At 64.2% G+C, this 15,650-nt stretch overlaps 3 protein-coding genes across 4 annotated transcripts in view; 2 read left to right on the top strand and 1 right to left on the bottom strand.

Annotated features, from left to right (window-relative positions):
- The first annotated feature begins 6 nt into the window (after positions 1-6).
- On the top strand, positions 7-6,061 carry HMG20B (high mobility group 20B). Of its 2 annotated transcripts, none has more exons than XM_010580167.1 (9): positions 7-51; positions 2,212-2,317; positions 2,583-2,786; positions 3,010-3,130; positions 3,248-3,300; positions 3,623-3,698; positions 4,008-4,223; positions 4,657-4,789; positions 4,998-6,061. In XM_010580167.1, the coding sequence occupies exons 1-9, from the start codon at positions 14-16 to the stop codon at positions 5,008-5,010; spliced, it is 960 nt and encodes a 319-aa protein (XP_010578469.1). In that variant the 5' UTR covers positions 7-13; the 3' UTR covers positions 5,011-6,061. The 2 variants fall into 2 exon arrangements, with proteins under 2 accessions (XP_010578469.1, XP_010578478.1); XM_010580176.1 differs by having other exon boundaries at positions 4,079-4,223.
- A 427-nt stretch (positions 6,062-6,488) lies between these two features.
- GIPC3 (GIPC PDZ domain containing family, member 3) lies at positions 6,489-9,134 on the top strand. The gene is made up of 6 exons (XM_010580187.1): positions 6,489-6,746; positions 7,227-7,412; positions 7,758-7,938; positions 8,477-8,589; positions 8,824-8,905; positions 8,983-9,134. Exons 1-6 carry the CDS (start codon positions 6,489-6,491, stop codon positions 9,132-9,134), a joined length of 972 nt encoding a protein of 323 aa, XP_010578489.1.
- Positions 9,135-9,665: 531 nt separating this feature from the next.
- TBXA2R (thromboxane A2 receptor) overlaps positions 9,666-15,650 on the bottom strand; it is a 6,299-nt gene continuing 314 nt past the window's right edge. The window contains exons 2-3 of the mRNA XM_010580242.1: positions 10,316-11,223; positions 9,666-9,935 (exon numbers count right to left, since the gene is read on the bottom strand). Coding sequence (XP_010578544.1) covers positions 9,666-9,935; positions 10,316-11,161 — 1,116 coding nt within the window. The 5' untranslated portion in view covers positions 11,162-11,223. The remainder of the gene's footprint in view (positions 9,936-10,315; positions 11,224-15,650) is intronic.

Genomic DNA, 15,650 nt, shown 5'->3' on the forward strand with positions numbered 1-15,650 from the left:
CCCCCCCGGACCCATGGCCCACAGCGCCAAGCAGCTGCCTGCCGGGATGCTGTAAGTGCCCCCCCCACCACCCACCCCCCCCGCTGTGCTCTGGGGTCCCCGTGTCCTCCTGTGTGGCAGGAGCTGCTCCATGTCACCCTGTCCCCTGCCGGGCCCCGGTCCTTTGTCCCTTGCTAAAGGGTGGCTTTAGCCTTGCCTTGGGGGCCTTCTGTGTGTTTTGGGGACCCCCGTCCCCTACTGCGGGCTGCACCCCTCTCCCCATACCTGCTTCGTTAGCTTGTGCTCCCACCCAGCTGGGCTAATTAGTACAGGGCAAAGGGAGACCTGGTGTAAAATCACTGTCTCTTGAGATTAAGACCAGCGAGGTCTTAATTCACGCAGGGTGAACCGCGTGCTGTCCTCAGCTGGTGTCGACCGCCGTCCCTCCTGGCAGAGGGGCGAGAGCACCGGGGCCACGGTGCCTCCGGGGCAGGCAGATGGGGAAGCACGAGGGAGGTGGATGCCAGACCAAACCGGCCCCGGGGAGGTTCAGATAAGAGGAGGAATCTTGCCTGAAATAACTTTACTTTTTAAAGCATCCTTAGGCACGCAAGGAATCCGGATTGCGGGGGGGAGGCAGAGATCCGGCATCTGGTTGTGGAGGGTGTTGGCGCGTTCCCGGCTGTGGCGGCTGAACACGATGATACTGTATGGGCATCACCAGGAATGTTTCTGTTAGAGACGACAAAGAAAGCCTAAGGCTGGCTGTGCTCGTGCAGAACTTCAGGGATGATTTTTTTTTCCCCCTAGAATATGGAAGAAGAGATGGTGTCACACCTTCCCATAGGCTTTCATGTGAGCGTGGGGGTGCAGGGCGGCTGGTCGGGCTCAGATCCCGACCTCCATGGGCACCCCCTCCATCCCCAGGACCAGTGCAGTTACGGGCCGTGTTCCTGGGGGCTTATAGAAAGGGGCCCCATCAAATTAATTGCAAGGGTGGCTCATACGAGTGATAGCCTGATAGTGGTAGGTTGGGGTCTCTGGAGGGATTTGGGTTTACACCAGGTACGTGATGTGACAAACAGGCAAGGGAAACTCTGGGGTGCATCCTGAGCAGGCTGGGATCGGTCTGGCTTTTGGTACACAGCGGCACTTTCTTTCTTTGCCGGGGCTTGTGCTTGCCCTTGTGCTAGTTACTGTGTCTTGTGACTTGGATGAAACCCAATAGAGTGCCGTTTGCCGCAACTCCTGAGCCCTTCATGTCTCCCCCTACACGGGAGGCCCGATGGCACTCTGCCAGCGGACACGCTCCGACGGAGCAGGAGCTGCGTCAGGGACCAAAGGGTGCGAGCGGGACAGGGGCTTGGCTGCGGGATGGAGCCAGCTGGAGAAGGGGCCAGGGAGGCTCAGGGAGCCCCAGGGTGATGCTGCAGCGGGGCTGTGTGTGCTCAGGTGGGGCAGGGATGCTCTGCCGGCCCAGGTGCTGGACCCGCGTCCTCCACTGAAGGCAGATGCTGATCTGTAAAGGTGAGGCGGCAAGTTGGAGAGCAGGAGTCGGGACCGCCAGACCTGCGTTATTGCTGCTCGGCACATCTCAGAGGTGGCTTTGTGTGTCTCGGTGGCGGTGCAGGTGGCAGGAACCTGATGGAGCAGTTGTGGCTGGAGCAGGTTGATCCGGTGCCCTGCCCTCATCCTCTGCCTTGAGGGTTCTCCTTATCCCTGGCAGCGCTTGTCCAGGGTGTGGGTGATGCTTCCAGGCGGTGCCCCTGGAGCCAGGATCCAAAACCCCATGACTCCTCCTCCCTTGCAGAGGAGGATCAACTGGTTCATGCCGCTTGGGACTCCTCGCCGAGGTGTGCACCCAAGCCATGGTGGCATGCAGGGATGTGACCATCACTGTTGCTTGCCCCCAAGAGCAGCACTGGCCGCTCCTGGCCCCCTTCCAAATGTCACTGAAAGGTCTCAGGGTCATCATTGGACATTGGGGCAGCTTTTGTGTGCCCAGGACTGCCCTGCTTGTCCGGTGCTGGGCTCTGCTTGAGCCCCGTCGCTCAACCGTGGCCTCCCCTCACAGGGCAGCAGGGGCTGCGGGGCTGGTAGCAGGCTTGGGGGCTGTTTGGGTGGGTGGGAGCTGGGGGATCTGGTGAGTGTGAGGCCACACTGCCGGGGGATGTGTCGCCGTCGGTCCTGGTGGTTTCCCAGCCCTTTCTGATGGATACTCTCTGGCTGCAGGCATGCCACGGGCAAAGCTCAGCATGGAAACTTCCTGGTGGCCATCAAGCAGGAGAAGGGAGAGTCGGCACGGACGAGCGGTGAGAAGCCGCACGGCGAGGAGGAGGTGAGCGCCGGTGCCCGCACCCCTCCCCGCACAGTCCCCAGGAGCGGGGTCTGTGTTGCCCAGCCTGGGGTTGTCCCTCCACTCGCCCTTCAGCAGCCCAGGCGAGCCTGTGGCTGCGGCCATGGCCCGACAAAAGGTCCAGACCTTCCCTCGAGGGGTGGGAGGCCCAGGCGGGTCTGCAGGCTGCTCCTGTGTCCTGCTGGCACGATGGCATTGTGCGCTCTGATCCATGACGGGTTGTCCCTTTCCCTTTGCTGCGTGCCAGCCGGTGAAGAAGAGGGGCTGGCCCAAGGGCAAGAAGAGGAAGAAGATCCTTCCCAATGGCCCCAAAGCCCCTGTGACGGGCTACGTGCGTTTTCTGAATGAGCGGCGCGAGCAGATCCGCACGCAGCATCCTGACCTGCCCTTCCCGGAGATCACCAAGATGCTGGGGGCTGAGTGGAGCAAGCTGCAGCTTTCGGAGAAGCAGGTACCGGTCCTCAGGAGAGACCCCCCCCAGGGCTGGTCAGCACGCTCTGGAGCCTGCACCCCAAACCACTTCGCTTGCTGCCTGGCTGCAGCTCCACAAAGGGAGCTTGTCCCAGTACTAGCGGGCTGGTGAGCAGGAGCTGGGCCTCAAGTAGTGGAGAGGGGTCAGCAGCCCCCCGGGGAGCCTGGGGCCGGGCCAGGCTGAGGACCCTCTGTGATCATAGCGGTACCTGGACGAAGCAGAGCGGGAGAAGCAGCAGTACATGAAGGAGCTGCGGGAATACCAGCAGTCAGAGGCCTACAAGATGTGCACGGAGAAGATCCAGGAGAAAAAGATCAAAAAAGGTGGGCTGTGGGAGCAGCGGCTGCCGGCATCGCTGCCAGGATCCGGCCAAGTGCTGCCAGAACCTCTCAAGGGATGCTGGGCTGGCTCCTAGGGGTAACTTCCTTCCTCCATTCCAGAGGACGCGGGCTCTGCGGCAGTGAACACTCTGCTGAATGGGCACCCGCACAAGGTAAGGCCCCAGCAGGTCTACCTGTGTGTGGGGAAACTGAGGTGCGTGGCACCACTGGGTTTGGCCCATGGGAGCCAGGCTGGCTGCAGGTTTGGGCAGAGGGAGACTCATGGGTTGTGCTTCAAGGCGCCTGCTTTCCATTGAAGCAGAGCCTGGAGTGGCAGGAGGCAGAACGTAGCCATCCTCTGCCCGTCGTCCCTGCCTGCCCAGGCAGGGCCACCCCTTGCCCTGTCTCTGTGCCTCCTTTCTGCCCAGTCCCAAGGAGACAGGGTCCCCTTCGGTGGGCTCAGCCCTGCCTGATCTGTACCCTCCCGTCCCCCAGGCTGGCGAGTGCAGCGACGCCTTCTCCACCTTCGACGTGCCCATCTTCACGGAGGAGTTCTTGGACCAAAACAAAGGTGAGGGGCTGGGCTGCAGGGTGGGGGCTGCTGGCGCTGCAGCATCTTGCTTGGGGGATGGCTTCAGCAAGCAGTGCCGCTGCCGGAGCAGCCTGCATCCCCCGGGGCAGGACCACGGCTGGTGCTGCATGCGAGATCCAGGCTGTGAAGGTCCCTGGTGAGGATGGATAGAGGGACCGGATCCTGGCTGGAGCCTGGGGGCTGGTGATGCTAAGCCTCTTGGAAGTCACGGCTGGGGAAGGGATTGGGTTTGGGATGAGGGAGAGAGTCCGAGGGGCTACCCCTGCTGACATCGCACGGTCCTGGCAGCTCGAGAGGCTGAGCTGCGGCGCCTGCGCAAGATGAACACGGAGTTTGAGGAGCAGAACGCTATCCTGCAGAAGCACACGGAGAGCATGAACTGTGCCAAGGAGAAGCTGGAGCAGGAGCTGGCCCAGGAGGAGAGGCAGACCCTGGCCTTGCAGCAGCAGCTCCAGTCCGTGCGGCAGGCCCTCACCGCCAGCTTCGCCTCCCTCCCCATCCCCGGTGAGTTCGGGGCAGCCGTGGGGACCAGCCTGCTGCTGGGACCTGGTGGCCATGTGGAGGGGCACCACTGGGGCTCTGCAAGTGGTGAAAGTGGGGGCAGCGAGGTGGTGATAAATGCCCATCTGCTGATGGGGTGGGATGCTGGAGCACTCTGGGGGGCTCTCTAGGGAGCTCAGGGATGTGACAGCCAGTTGGCTCCCCTGTAACAGGGTAGGGCAGGATGGGAACTGTCCTCTTGAGCCATAGTCACAGCTGTGCCCGCAAGGCTGAGATTAGCCCAAATTCTTTTGTTCCTGGGCTGGTCTTGGTGGGGGCTCTCTCTTGCTGCAGAAGATGGCACCTAGTGTTCAGGGACCCTTCCCCAGTCACCAGCACAATGGGCAGGGCTGGATGGGGACTTGCTGGCCCTGCTAACTGGGTTGCCACCTCATAGGCACTGGGGAGACCCCCACGCTGAACACTCTGGACTTCTACATGGCCAAACTGCACAGTGCCATCGAGAGCAACCCACTGCAGCATGAGAAATTGGTGGTGCGCATCAAGGAGATCCTGTCCCGGATAGCCAGGTGAGCTGGGCAGGACTGTCTGGAGCTGGCGCCCAAGGGCCTTCATGTCCTGGTGAGCACTGGGACCACTGGGTCAGCCTGTGGCACATGGGTGATGGGAGCTGAGCAGGGAAGGTGTGGGCAGAGAGGGGCTCAGAGCTGCTGCAGGCAGTTGTGGGAGAGAGAAGCCAACCCCCTGTAATTCAGCCTTGCTTTCTTCCCTCTTCAGCGAACACTTGTGAAGAGGACCAGTCCCGTCTGGAGCCTGGGGCCGGCCGGACCACGGCCCTGTCCCTTGGAGCTCACACAAGGGACAGTCTCTGCTGGTGGTCCGGCTGCTTCCCCCTCCACCCCATGCACCTTGCTGGAGAAGTGAGCTGGGACCTCCCCTAGCCCTGGTGTGGCTGGGCCCCATGGCTGCACTGTCTCCAAGGATCTCAAGCTTCTGGGGACCAAGCGGTGACAGGGCTGAGAGACCTCAGCAGCATGGTGCTGGGCGAGGTGGTCAGTGGTGGATGTGAGCATCCCCCCCCCACCCTGCTCTCCTGCAAGCTCTCCAGCTCCTGCAGCTCCGCTTCACTAAACCAGAGACTCCAAAGGCTATCCGGTGGCAGATGAGGTGCCTGTGGGTTACTGGCCTGGAGTGAGCCACCCTCTTCCAGGGTGACCTAGGGGCTGCTGTTAACCAGCCTGTGATGGAAGGGAGGCAGCCGGGTGCCCTGGGAGCCCGTGGGGCTTGGCGCTGCCTCCTGGCCCCTAGATCAGCCCAGGGAGCCTCTTGGTCCCCTGTCCCACAGCTGGTGAGGTGGCAGGCTTCTTTCTGCCTGCCTCTTTTACTTTATTTAATCTTCCCGCTTCCTCTTGCTGCTCCCCCGTGGGTCCCTTCAGCCCCTTGCCTGTGTCACCCTGCCTGTCACCTCTCCTTCCTCCACGCCTCTGGGACCAGGCAGGGCAGCTCCTGTGCTCTGCAGCGGTGAAGGCAAAAAAAAATCTTCATGCTGGAGGGGGAGCCGGGACCTACCCCTTCCTCCCCACGGTGGGGAGCCCGTGGGGCGGTGCACAGGCTTTCGGCTCCTGCTTCGTTGCCCGAGCCTGTCCTGCATCGTGGGACCACCGTGACAGCAGCTGTGTCCTGGCCGTGCTGTGCTGGGGTCGGCCGTCCCCGGGACTGCCTGTCACTAATCTCAGACTGTGTAATTAGAGAGTGTCTTATTTTCTTACTAGCACTACGTTGATCTGGCCCTGGGTTTAACCCGGGGCTGGTGTGCGACTGCTTGTCTCTTGCCCGTGAGGTCCGTGTTCTGTAGATGAGTCTCCTGGTTGCCATCTCCTGGTGGCTGCTTGGCTTGGGATGGAGATGGGAGCAAATAAATGTGGGAGAAACAACCAGCCCGGGCTCTGTGTGTTCATGCTCAGAGGTGGCTTTGGAGCTGCTCCCAGCACTGATCCCAGGGACTTCGGGGTGCGTAGCAAGGGTGACAGCCCTGAGCTCATTGCTGCAGCCCCCAACCCCAGCTGGGGAGAGCGCGATGGAGCCGGCTCTGTGCCGGCTGCTCTCCTACCTCCTCCAGCCTGGCTGGGGCCCTTCCTACATGGCAGAGCTCACCCGATCCCAGGCGGGTTACCTGCGCTGCCAGATCAGGTTCCCAGGCCTGGGGATCGCCTTACGGCCGTGCCGGGAGCCAGCACCCATCTATAATTCAGCAGTGCCGGCAGCGGGATGCGTCGGGCGGGCAGGCACAGCAGGCAGGCCCAGGAGGGCAGCCCCATGGAGAACGGCGTGCGGCAGGAGCCAGAGACCCCCGAGCCACATGCTGCCGAGGGCATCCCGGCCCCCCGCCCGCCCCGTGCCCGCCCCAGGCTGGTGTTTCACACGCAACTGGCCCACGGCAGCCCCACGGGGCGCATCGAGGGCTTCACCAACGTCAAGGAGCTCTACGCCAAAATCGCTGAGGTCTTCAGCATCTCGCCCACTGAGGTGAGGGGGCTGTGGTTGCCAGGGCACGGGGAGGGGGCTTTACACCCAAAGGGGGGGATGCCAAGCCCGTGGCACTGTCTGTGGCCAGCTGTCCTGTGGCTCCCCAGCTACTTGCAAACGCAGCTGTGAAAATGACCTGGAAAAGAGCATTTTTCATCTCAGGGCTGTCTTGTCTCCTCTGGGAAGTGGTTGGGTGGCTCCGTGCCTCAGTTTCCCCTCCTGGCACACAGGCAGGGAGCCTGGGCTGCCTATTCCCTGGCTGATGCCAGCTGCCGTGTAGCCTGGAGCCGAGGGAAAGGCGGACAGGGATGGTGCAGTGCTGGGCCCCTGGGCAGGCTGGGTGTCGCCGGACCCCTCTGCTCCAGCAGCACCCAGACCTGGCCGTATCTGGCCATGGCTGGCTCCTGCCCCGGCACCACCAATGCACCTCTGTCCTGCCGGGGTATCCCCAGCCCCTGGTGACGGGGTTCCCTGGGGCAGATCCTCTTTTGCACGCTCAACACGCACAAAGTAGACATGCAAAAGCTGCTGGGGGGACAGATCGGCCTGGAGGACTTTATCTTCGCCCACGTCCGGGGTGAGACGAAGGAGGTGGAGGTGACCAAGACAGAGGATGCACTTGGCCTCACCATCACGGACAACGGGGCCGGCTATGCTTTCATCAAGGTGAACCCTCCTGGGGGGCTGCTCTGGGGCTGGGGGCAGCCCTGGGGGCTGCAGCCCCGTGGGGTGACATCCCCTGCTGGCACCCCATCCCTGGCATGGTGCTCCTTCCCTGACTGCCCCCACTGCCATCGGTCCCCCCTGGGTCCACCCTGGCCCTGGGGGCCTTCCCCTACCATGATGCAGTTTGGGGGGGGGACACCCTCCCTGCCTGACCTGGTTGCTAAAGGACATGGGACCACGGAGGTGGTTTTGTGTGGGGCGGGATGGGGGCTACGATGTCTGTCTGTCCTTCCTGTGATGCCACCTTGTCACCGTGTGTCCCCCATCCCTTTCTATGGTCCCCAGAGAATCAAGGAGGGGAGCATCATCAACCGCATCCAGACGGTATGTGTGGGTGACAGCATCGAGGCCATCAATGACCACACCATTGTGGGCTGCCGGCACTACGAGGTGGCCCGGATGCTGCGGGAGCTGCCCCGGGCTCAGCCCTTCACTCTCCGCCTGGTGCAGCCCAAAAAGGCCTTCGGTGAGTCAGGGTGTGGGGTCCCCCTGCTCTTGCTCTGAGGACTGGGGGACCCCTGGGAGGAGTGTGGGGAGGCTGATGCTCTGTGGCCCTCCTGCCCTGCAGCCCCCTCCCCAGGGACTGGGTGCCCCCCAGGGTCCGCCACCCCTGTATGCAGCCCTGCCCTGCACCCCCATCCTGTGTGTACCCTGTACCCCAGGGGCACCCCTGCATGGCACCCATGTGGGCACCCCTTGGGGGGGGTCCCCACACCTGCTTCTCCTCCCTATGGGCACCCCCACTCCTCTGTGTGCACTGTCCTGGGTGCCCATGAACACCCTGTAACCGTGCGCATCCCAACCCTGCACCCATGGGTGTCCCTTATGCCCACGCTGCCCATGAGCACCCCCTCCCCATGCACGGCTCACCCTGCGGTGCCCACCCCGGGGTACTGCAACATGCGTGGGCTGGGGCTGGGTGATGGCCAGGACGAGGGGCAGGAGGTCCCAGGCCCTGCCTGCACCCTCACCCCCCCCTTTGCCTCCACCACCCTGGGGTGCAGACATGATCGGGCAGAGGACGCGGAGCAGCAAGTCCCCGGGCGAAGCCAGAGTCGTCAGCGGGAAGGAAACGCTGCGGCTGCGGGCGCAGGGCCCAGCCACGCTGGAGGAGGGGGTAAGACCCACCCAGAGCCCCCCCACCCTGAGCCCATGGATGCTCATGGCGTGACTGGGGTGGGAATGAGCATCCCCATGCCCCAGGTGAACACAGCACTGCACCTCCACTGGGTGCATTGCTGGGTGCCCACATGTGCGGCACCCGCGGGCACGGCTCTGTGGGAGTGTGGGGGGGGTCCCTGGGCCGTGCCTTCACCCCCTGTCACCCACCCACTGGACCTCTTGCCCCCAGCCCACCCCCTTCGAGGAAGAAGCCGCCAGCCGAGTGGATGATCTGCTGGAGAGCTACATGGGCATCCGTGACAGCGAGCTGGGTGAGCGGGCAGGGTGGGCAGGGGGTGCCCATCCCGGACCCTCTCCCACTGCTGACCCTGCCTCTCCTCCTCCCTAGCTTCGATGATGGTGGAGGTGGCGAAGGGGAGCCCCAGCGTGGCCCAGCTCGCCCGCGGCTTGGACTCGGTGCTGGGCGAGTTTGCCTTCCCCCAGGAGTTTGTGGCCGAGGTGTGGGCAGCCGTCTGCCACCCCAAGGGGGGGCAGGAGTAGCTGGGGGTGGCAGCACCTCTCGCCCCTGTCCCATCCCCATGTCCCCACGCCATCTGGGGCTGATGGTGCTGGTGGGGGTCACCATCCTCCCTCCCACTCCTTCCTGAGCTGCACTGAGGTGTGTCCCCTGGGTTGGGGGGGGACAGCGGGGTACGCAGCCCCCCCCCATCCCCAAGGACCCCCCCCCCCTCGCGCACCCTCAAAACGTGGTGGGAAGTGGCTGTGGCTCATTAAAGCAGAGACTGGAGGAGAAGGGCTGTTGCTCCGGCTGGCAATGGGGCTGGGGCCCCTGAGGTGTTCACCCCCAGCAGGCACGGAGAGCTGCACAAGCTATGTTTTATTGGGGGGGGGCTCACTCAGATGGGGACGGGGAGGGGGGAGCAGCCCCGTGCCCCCTGCCAAGGGTAGCGGGCTCAGGGGAGGTGGGGAGAGTCCATGGATGCAGATGATGGGGACAATTAATTAACCTGGGGGTGGGTGGAATGGGGGGATGGCTTGTCCCCCTCCCTCGGTGCATGTCCCCGGGGGCTGCTACTGCAGGACAGAGTCAGTGGTGAGCTTGCGGCGCAGGGAGGGGTTGAACATGGGATAGAGGGAGATGATGGAGGGCCGGGGGCGCAGGCTGGGGTAGATGCGCTGCAGCACGGCCCGTCGGAAGAGGATGTAGACCCAGGGGTCCAGGATCTGGTTCCAGGTGACCATACGGATGTAGATGAGCAGCATCTTCTGCGTCTCTGTGGGCAGCATCTGGATCCGGCCGCTGGCAGGCAGCTGCTGCAGGACTGTCTGGATGATGAAGATCTGGGAGGGGGGAAGGGGGCAAGGCGTCAGCTGGGGGGGTCCACACAGAGGCCATGAGCTGCCCCAGAGTGGGTGAGATGATGAGGGTCCAGGCAGGGCATCAAGCCTGTTGGAGAGGGGTCCCGGGCTGGTTTGGTGCACTCGCTACTGGGGAGCACCCGCTCTGCCTGCGAGCGGTGCTGAGCCCCAGAGCCCATCACCCAGGTGGCAACCCAGGGTGCAGAGTGGTGGCAGGGGCACACTGAGACCCAGGGCCTCACAGGAGGGACATGGCGGGGACACCAAGACTGAGGAGGGACACAGAGGGGGGGGAACACCAAGACCCAGGCCCTCACCAGGAGCACGGTGGGGGACACACACACCAAGGCCCAGGTCCTCACCAGGAGGGGCATCCAGCAGATGGTGGCAATGATCATGATGCCCACGAGCTGCACCATCATCTCCACCTCGCTGTCCCGACGCCGCTGCACCGACTCCCGGTCATGGTAGACGCGGCAGAGCGTCACCACGCTGACTGTGTTGAAGATGAAGGAGAGCAGCACGGAGAAGATGCCCAGCAGGGCGAAGAGCATGCAGAAGATGACATTGCCGGTGTCAGGCAGGAGGGTGAGGAAGCACCAGGAGCTGGGGTACTGCAACGTGTACCGCCCCAGCCCCAGCACCGGCAGCAGCCCCAGCAGGCACGAGAAGCCCCACACCAGTCCCACGATGGACCAGGCACGGCGCTTGGAGATGCTGGTGGAGCGGGAGAAGGGGTGATTGATGCCGAAAAACCTCTCGCCGGCCATGGTGGCCCCCAGCAGCAGCGGGCACTGCCCGAAGAAGACCATGGAGAAGCCGAGGAAGTTGCAGAGGTGGCAGCCGGGGTCCACCTCAGCCCAGGCGAACTTGATGAAGTGGTAGGGGATGATGACCGAGGCCGTCACCAGCAGCCCCATGAAGTCTGTGACCACCAGCCCACAGAGGAAGACAAGGAAGGAGGAGCGGGCCTGGCTGGACAGCTTGCGGGAGGAGCTGAGCAGGACGCAGAGGGCGAAGAGGTTGGAGCAGAGGCCGATGAGGCCGAAGGCGGTGGAGAACCAGGGCGAGGTGATGCTGGTCTGTGCACTGGTGCGGCTGTCGCTGGCATTGAACGCCCCAAAACACGTGTCCGACTGGCCGGCTGTGCTGCCGTTGGGGGGCTCCATATCCCCCCAGCCCATCCCACTCCTGGCAGCTTCAGGCATGCTCCTGGCTTGGCTCCATGGTGCGTGTCCCCCGCCGGTGCTGGCTCCAATCCCACCTTGCTCTGCAGGGACAAAGAGGGGGGGGAGTTTAGGGCTGGTCCCCCATGGCCAAGTCCACCCATCACCCACCCTGAGCCTGCAAATGTGGGGCACAGCTCTGGGTGCAGCAGCAGCAGAGGGCACCAGCCCCACAGCTGGCCAGGATTAACCATCCCTGGCTGCGAGCCATGTGGGGCTGTTGCCATGAGGCCGTAATCTGGTGTGGTGGGAGTTTGGAGAAGCACAGCACTGACAGCTCGGCTCTGACGGCACTGGCTCCTTCCTGACCCAGGGGGGATATGGCCAGACACCCCCAGGGACATCTGCCCTCTGCTACGGTGGGGGGGACCTACTCTGAAGGCTGAGGCGTGCAGGCACAGGGTAGCTGCACCAGGGCCTGATCCTGACACACTCCCCCATCCCCGCGCCTTCCCCTCCACACCGCCGGCTCAATGGGGAGAGGTCCTGTTCCTGCAGTGTGGTGGGGAAACTGAGGCACAGAATGGGATGTCCATGCCTGGAGCTGTGTGCTGCACCCCCTGGCGCCAGCACCGCAGCCAACCCACAGCCACAGGACACGCAGCTGGCTTGCACGTGTGACAACCCCATTCTCCCCCCCCCGCCGGCCCCACCGCAGCTGGAGTCAAGGGTTTGCCACCACGACGTTGGCCAGGTTGCTGTGGCAGGGTGAACGAGGATGGCTGCGGTCGTGAGCAGCCTGGTCAATGCCATGCTGGCTTGCTGGGCAGTGACCCAGCCCTGGGAAGCATCTGGGAAGCCCCAGGGCTGCTGCATCCATTGCTAAGTAGTCCAGGCTGCAAATGGGATGATGTGGGATGGGGCAGAGGCATGGCGACAGTGGGAACTGGACACCCTGGGGATCAGACCGCCCCCAGGGACCAGACCCCACGGGACCAGACCCTGACCGGGGACCAGACCCCTCCTCTCCTCCTGGGACCCATTTCTCCAGGCTGTGGATATCCTTGCCACCCTGCGCGCCCCATCCCCACACTGCTGGCTGACACCATCCCCAGCTCGGTGGCCCCCATGGGCTGCCCAGCTGTATCCTGACCTGCCGCCTCTGCGAAGACCCCACTTGTGGACCCCCTCAGCCACGGCGGGTCCTGGCACCCCTGCCTCCCCCTCGTGCAGGGTGGCACTGCCACCTGCCCTCCGTCCCCAAGTCAAACCTCGAGCCAGCCCCGATCGGCGCCAAACCCAGCGGCTGGTCCTGCACCCAGCCCTGCTCTGCATTCCCCATGTCCTGGGCGAGCCCTGCACCGTGTCCCGCAGCCTTGCACCCTCCACTCACCAACCCCTTTCCGGCCCCTCGTGTGAGGACAGCCACGGGGCCGGGAGCCGCCGCGCACACCCGAGGCACGCGCCCATCCCACAGCCCGTCCTGGGGCTGGGATGGGGCCAGGCGTTGCAACATCCTCCGCCGGGGCCGCATCCAGGCCGGCTGCAGGGCTGAGGGTGCTGGAACCCACCCGGCATGGCAGCACCCTTGTCCTTGTCGTTGGCCCCACCGTCGGCCCCGCAGCCGCTGGGGAGCGGGGAAGGGCCCAGGGCTGGCGGCGGGGGCACATCGCCATCGCCATCCCTGTCCCGGCACGGACAGCTGGCAGAGTGTGATGGTGATTCACCGCTGCAGCGCGAAGATGGCCCCGGCTTTTTCCATGAGACAAGCGTGAAAACTTGCCACTATTTGTTTTCTCCAGTCCCTGAGGGACAGCAGTGGCAGCCCCAAAGGCGTCAAGCCCCTTGAGACATGCGGTCAGACCTCAGTGTGAAGGTTCCAGGTCCCTGAGGAACCAGCACCCTTTCCTGTGTCCCTGGGAGGTGGCAAATTCCCACCCCCTGCCCCACAGTGATGCCACGGCTCGGAGGTCTCGCTCCGGCTGTCCCTTGCCATGTGCCTGCCCATGCTCTTGAGGTGCTGTCCCCAAGCATGTCCCCCCACCTCTTCCCTGCTCCAGGGTGGTCCCTGCACTCGCTCCAGCATGGCCTGGGGATCAGGAGCCCACGGGGCGATGTCCCCCTGCCGCTCCCATCACCCAGGGACTCAGAGCCATGGGATGTGCTTGCCTGCTGACCGGCTCGGTGTGGCAGGATCCGACCCCTCTCCCCACAGCGTCCAGAGGGGGGATCTCCCCATGGTGCCACCGTGGCCAGGCAAGGATGCACCAGCCCTGGCAGCTCCACGCCGCATGCCCCAAACCCCACCATCATCCACATTCCCTCCCTGTCTTGTCTTCCCCTCCTGCCCCAGTGCAACCATGACCCGGACCCTCACCCACCACTTGCTGCCAGCAGTGCTGGGGACACTGGGGACTCTGCCCCAGGACCGGGCGTGATGCTGGGGTGGGATCAGGGGCTGAACAGCTGGGTTCTGCCCTGTGCAGAGCTGCCTTGGCCAGCCGGCCTGGGACCGCACAGCACTTAGAGGGAATCAAATATTAAAGAGGGGCCATTTAGCACCAGCACAGCTGGGAGAGAGCTGAGCCCCCGCGTGCACCAGAGCAAACCAGAGGCACTTACGGGAAGGGGCTCATGTGAGGGCAGGGGGTCCTCACTCACCATCTCCCCCCATCGCAGCAGCCACCACAGGAGGATGCGTGTAGGGATGGCAGGTCCTGCAGAGGAGAGACCTTGAGCCCGGTGCCTGTCCCCGCCAAGCCTGTGCAGTTAGGTTTGGGGATACTGGCTCCGGAAAAACCCTCTCCCAGGGAGATCCCGCAGGAGCAAGGGTTTGGCTGTGAGTAAAGGCAAAGGGTGCTGGAGTAAAATCCTGGCAGAGAGGAGTTGTCTCCGAAATGGGCTGCTGGAGGCTGAGAGGCGCTGGCAGCAGCAGCGGGGATGGTGCTAATGGGGTTCTTGGCATCGCATGAGCCCATGGGCTGGAGTTACATCACAGATGCACCGCGGGCTGCCCTGCCTCTGCCGGGCACCGCTTCCTGCCCTGGCCACATCCGAGGTTAGCAAGGGAAAGGCGAGACGCTAATGGGGTGCACAGAAGGCTGCTCCTTATCAGCACCCCAGCCCATTGCTTCCCCCGGCCTCCTCAGGCAGGGCTGGGAACAGGGCTGATAGGATCAGGCCAGGGCAGGGGCTGAGAAAGGAGGTTTGCTGGGCAGCAGGGCACCACACGCCTGCAAAGGGACTCCAAACTGGGCAGCAGCGACTCCCCCTGCACCCCGTGTGCCCCCTCGGCCTGGGCTCTGCCCCCTGGGACGTGGTGCTCTGCTGCAGGGCAGCTGTGTAGAAGATGCTGCAGGGTGCTTTGCATCTGTCCCTCGTGTGTCCAGTCCCTCCTCTTTGCTTGCTGGACCTCTCCAGGGACAACCCTGTCCCACCTTGTCCTGGAAGGACAAGGACTTTGCAGTGTCCCGTCTGCCTCTCATCCCTGATGTCCCTTGTGCAGGTGGTCCCATGGGACGCCATCAGGCACAGCCGTTCCTGCCAGGGACCAACACTGTCCTACTGCCAACCATCCCCCAGGCTGGGGCTCTCTGGGCAGCAGATCAGCTCAAGGCCATCAAGCTGGGATGGGAAGGCAATGGCCACGTCATGGGGATGGAGAGCTGGCAGGGCCCCAGCGTCCTTTCCCAGACCCACAACCATCAAAGGGACCCGCTGCTGGGGGAGATGGCCTGGCCTGAAGCAGGGACATTTCTGGGATACCCAGGACAGAAGGGGTGACACACCAGCAGGGATGGTCCCTGCCACGCATGGTGGCTGTCCTCACCTCTCCCTGCTGTGGCCCACGGCAGAGGTCCCCAACCCCCTCACCCTCCGGGCTGACTGGGGGACGATCGGCACAGTCCCTGTCCCATCTTGTCCCAATTTGTCCCCGGAGCAGGGCAGGCGGTGGCGGTTGGGAGACCACCCTGGGGTGCAAGAGCCGGGGCTCGGCAGCGCAGCACCCTGGGGGGAGCCGGCAGCCAGGACCCCCCCCCCGCAGCATCGTGGCATCTTGGCCGCCCAGAATAGCCCAGAATAGCCCCGGCCCTTTCCCAGCAGCGCAGTGGAGCTGGCGGCAAACTTCGCCAGCGCAGCCCCCGGCCACCCCAGCCCGCTGCACCCCCATACCCCCCGGTAAACCCCGCTCGGAGGGGCAGGGGAAGCCCCGAAAGCAAATCCCGGTGCCGTTGGGGGAGCGTGGGACGTGTCAGCCCCGGACACCCAGCCCAGGGGACAGACAGCCGGCAGGGAGCGGCGGCACCGCATCGTGTCCCGTGTCCCCCCCCCGTGGGGTCACCGTTTCCACTCCCCCCCAAAACGCACCAGCAATTCGGGTTCCTGTGCAAACCGGGCGGCTGAGCCAGCCCTTATCGCCCCGGCCCAGCCCCGCGCAACCCCCCCCGTCCCTCCGTCCCGGCCCTCCAGTTCGTCCGTCCATCCCAGTCCCTCCGTCCGTCCATCCCAGTCCCTCCGCCCGTCCATCCCA

Source organism: Haliaeetus leucocephalus, unplaced genomic scaffold (genome assembly GCF_000737465.1).
Source record: "Haliaeetus leucocephalus isolate CR32 unplaced genomic scaffold, Haliaeetus_leucocephalus-4.0 Scaffold76, whole genome shotgun sequence".
In the NCBI taxonomy this organism is placed as follows: domain Eukaryota; kingdom Metazoa; phylum Chordata; class Aves; order Accipitriformes; family Accipitridae; genus Haliaeetus; species Haliaeetus leucocephalus.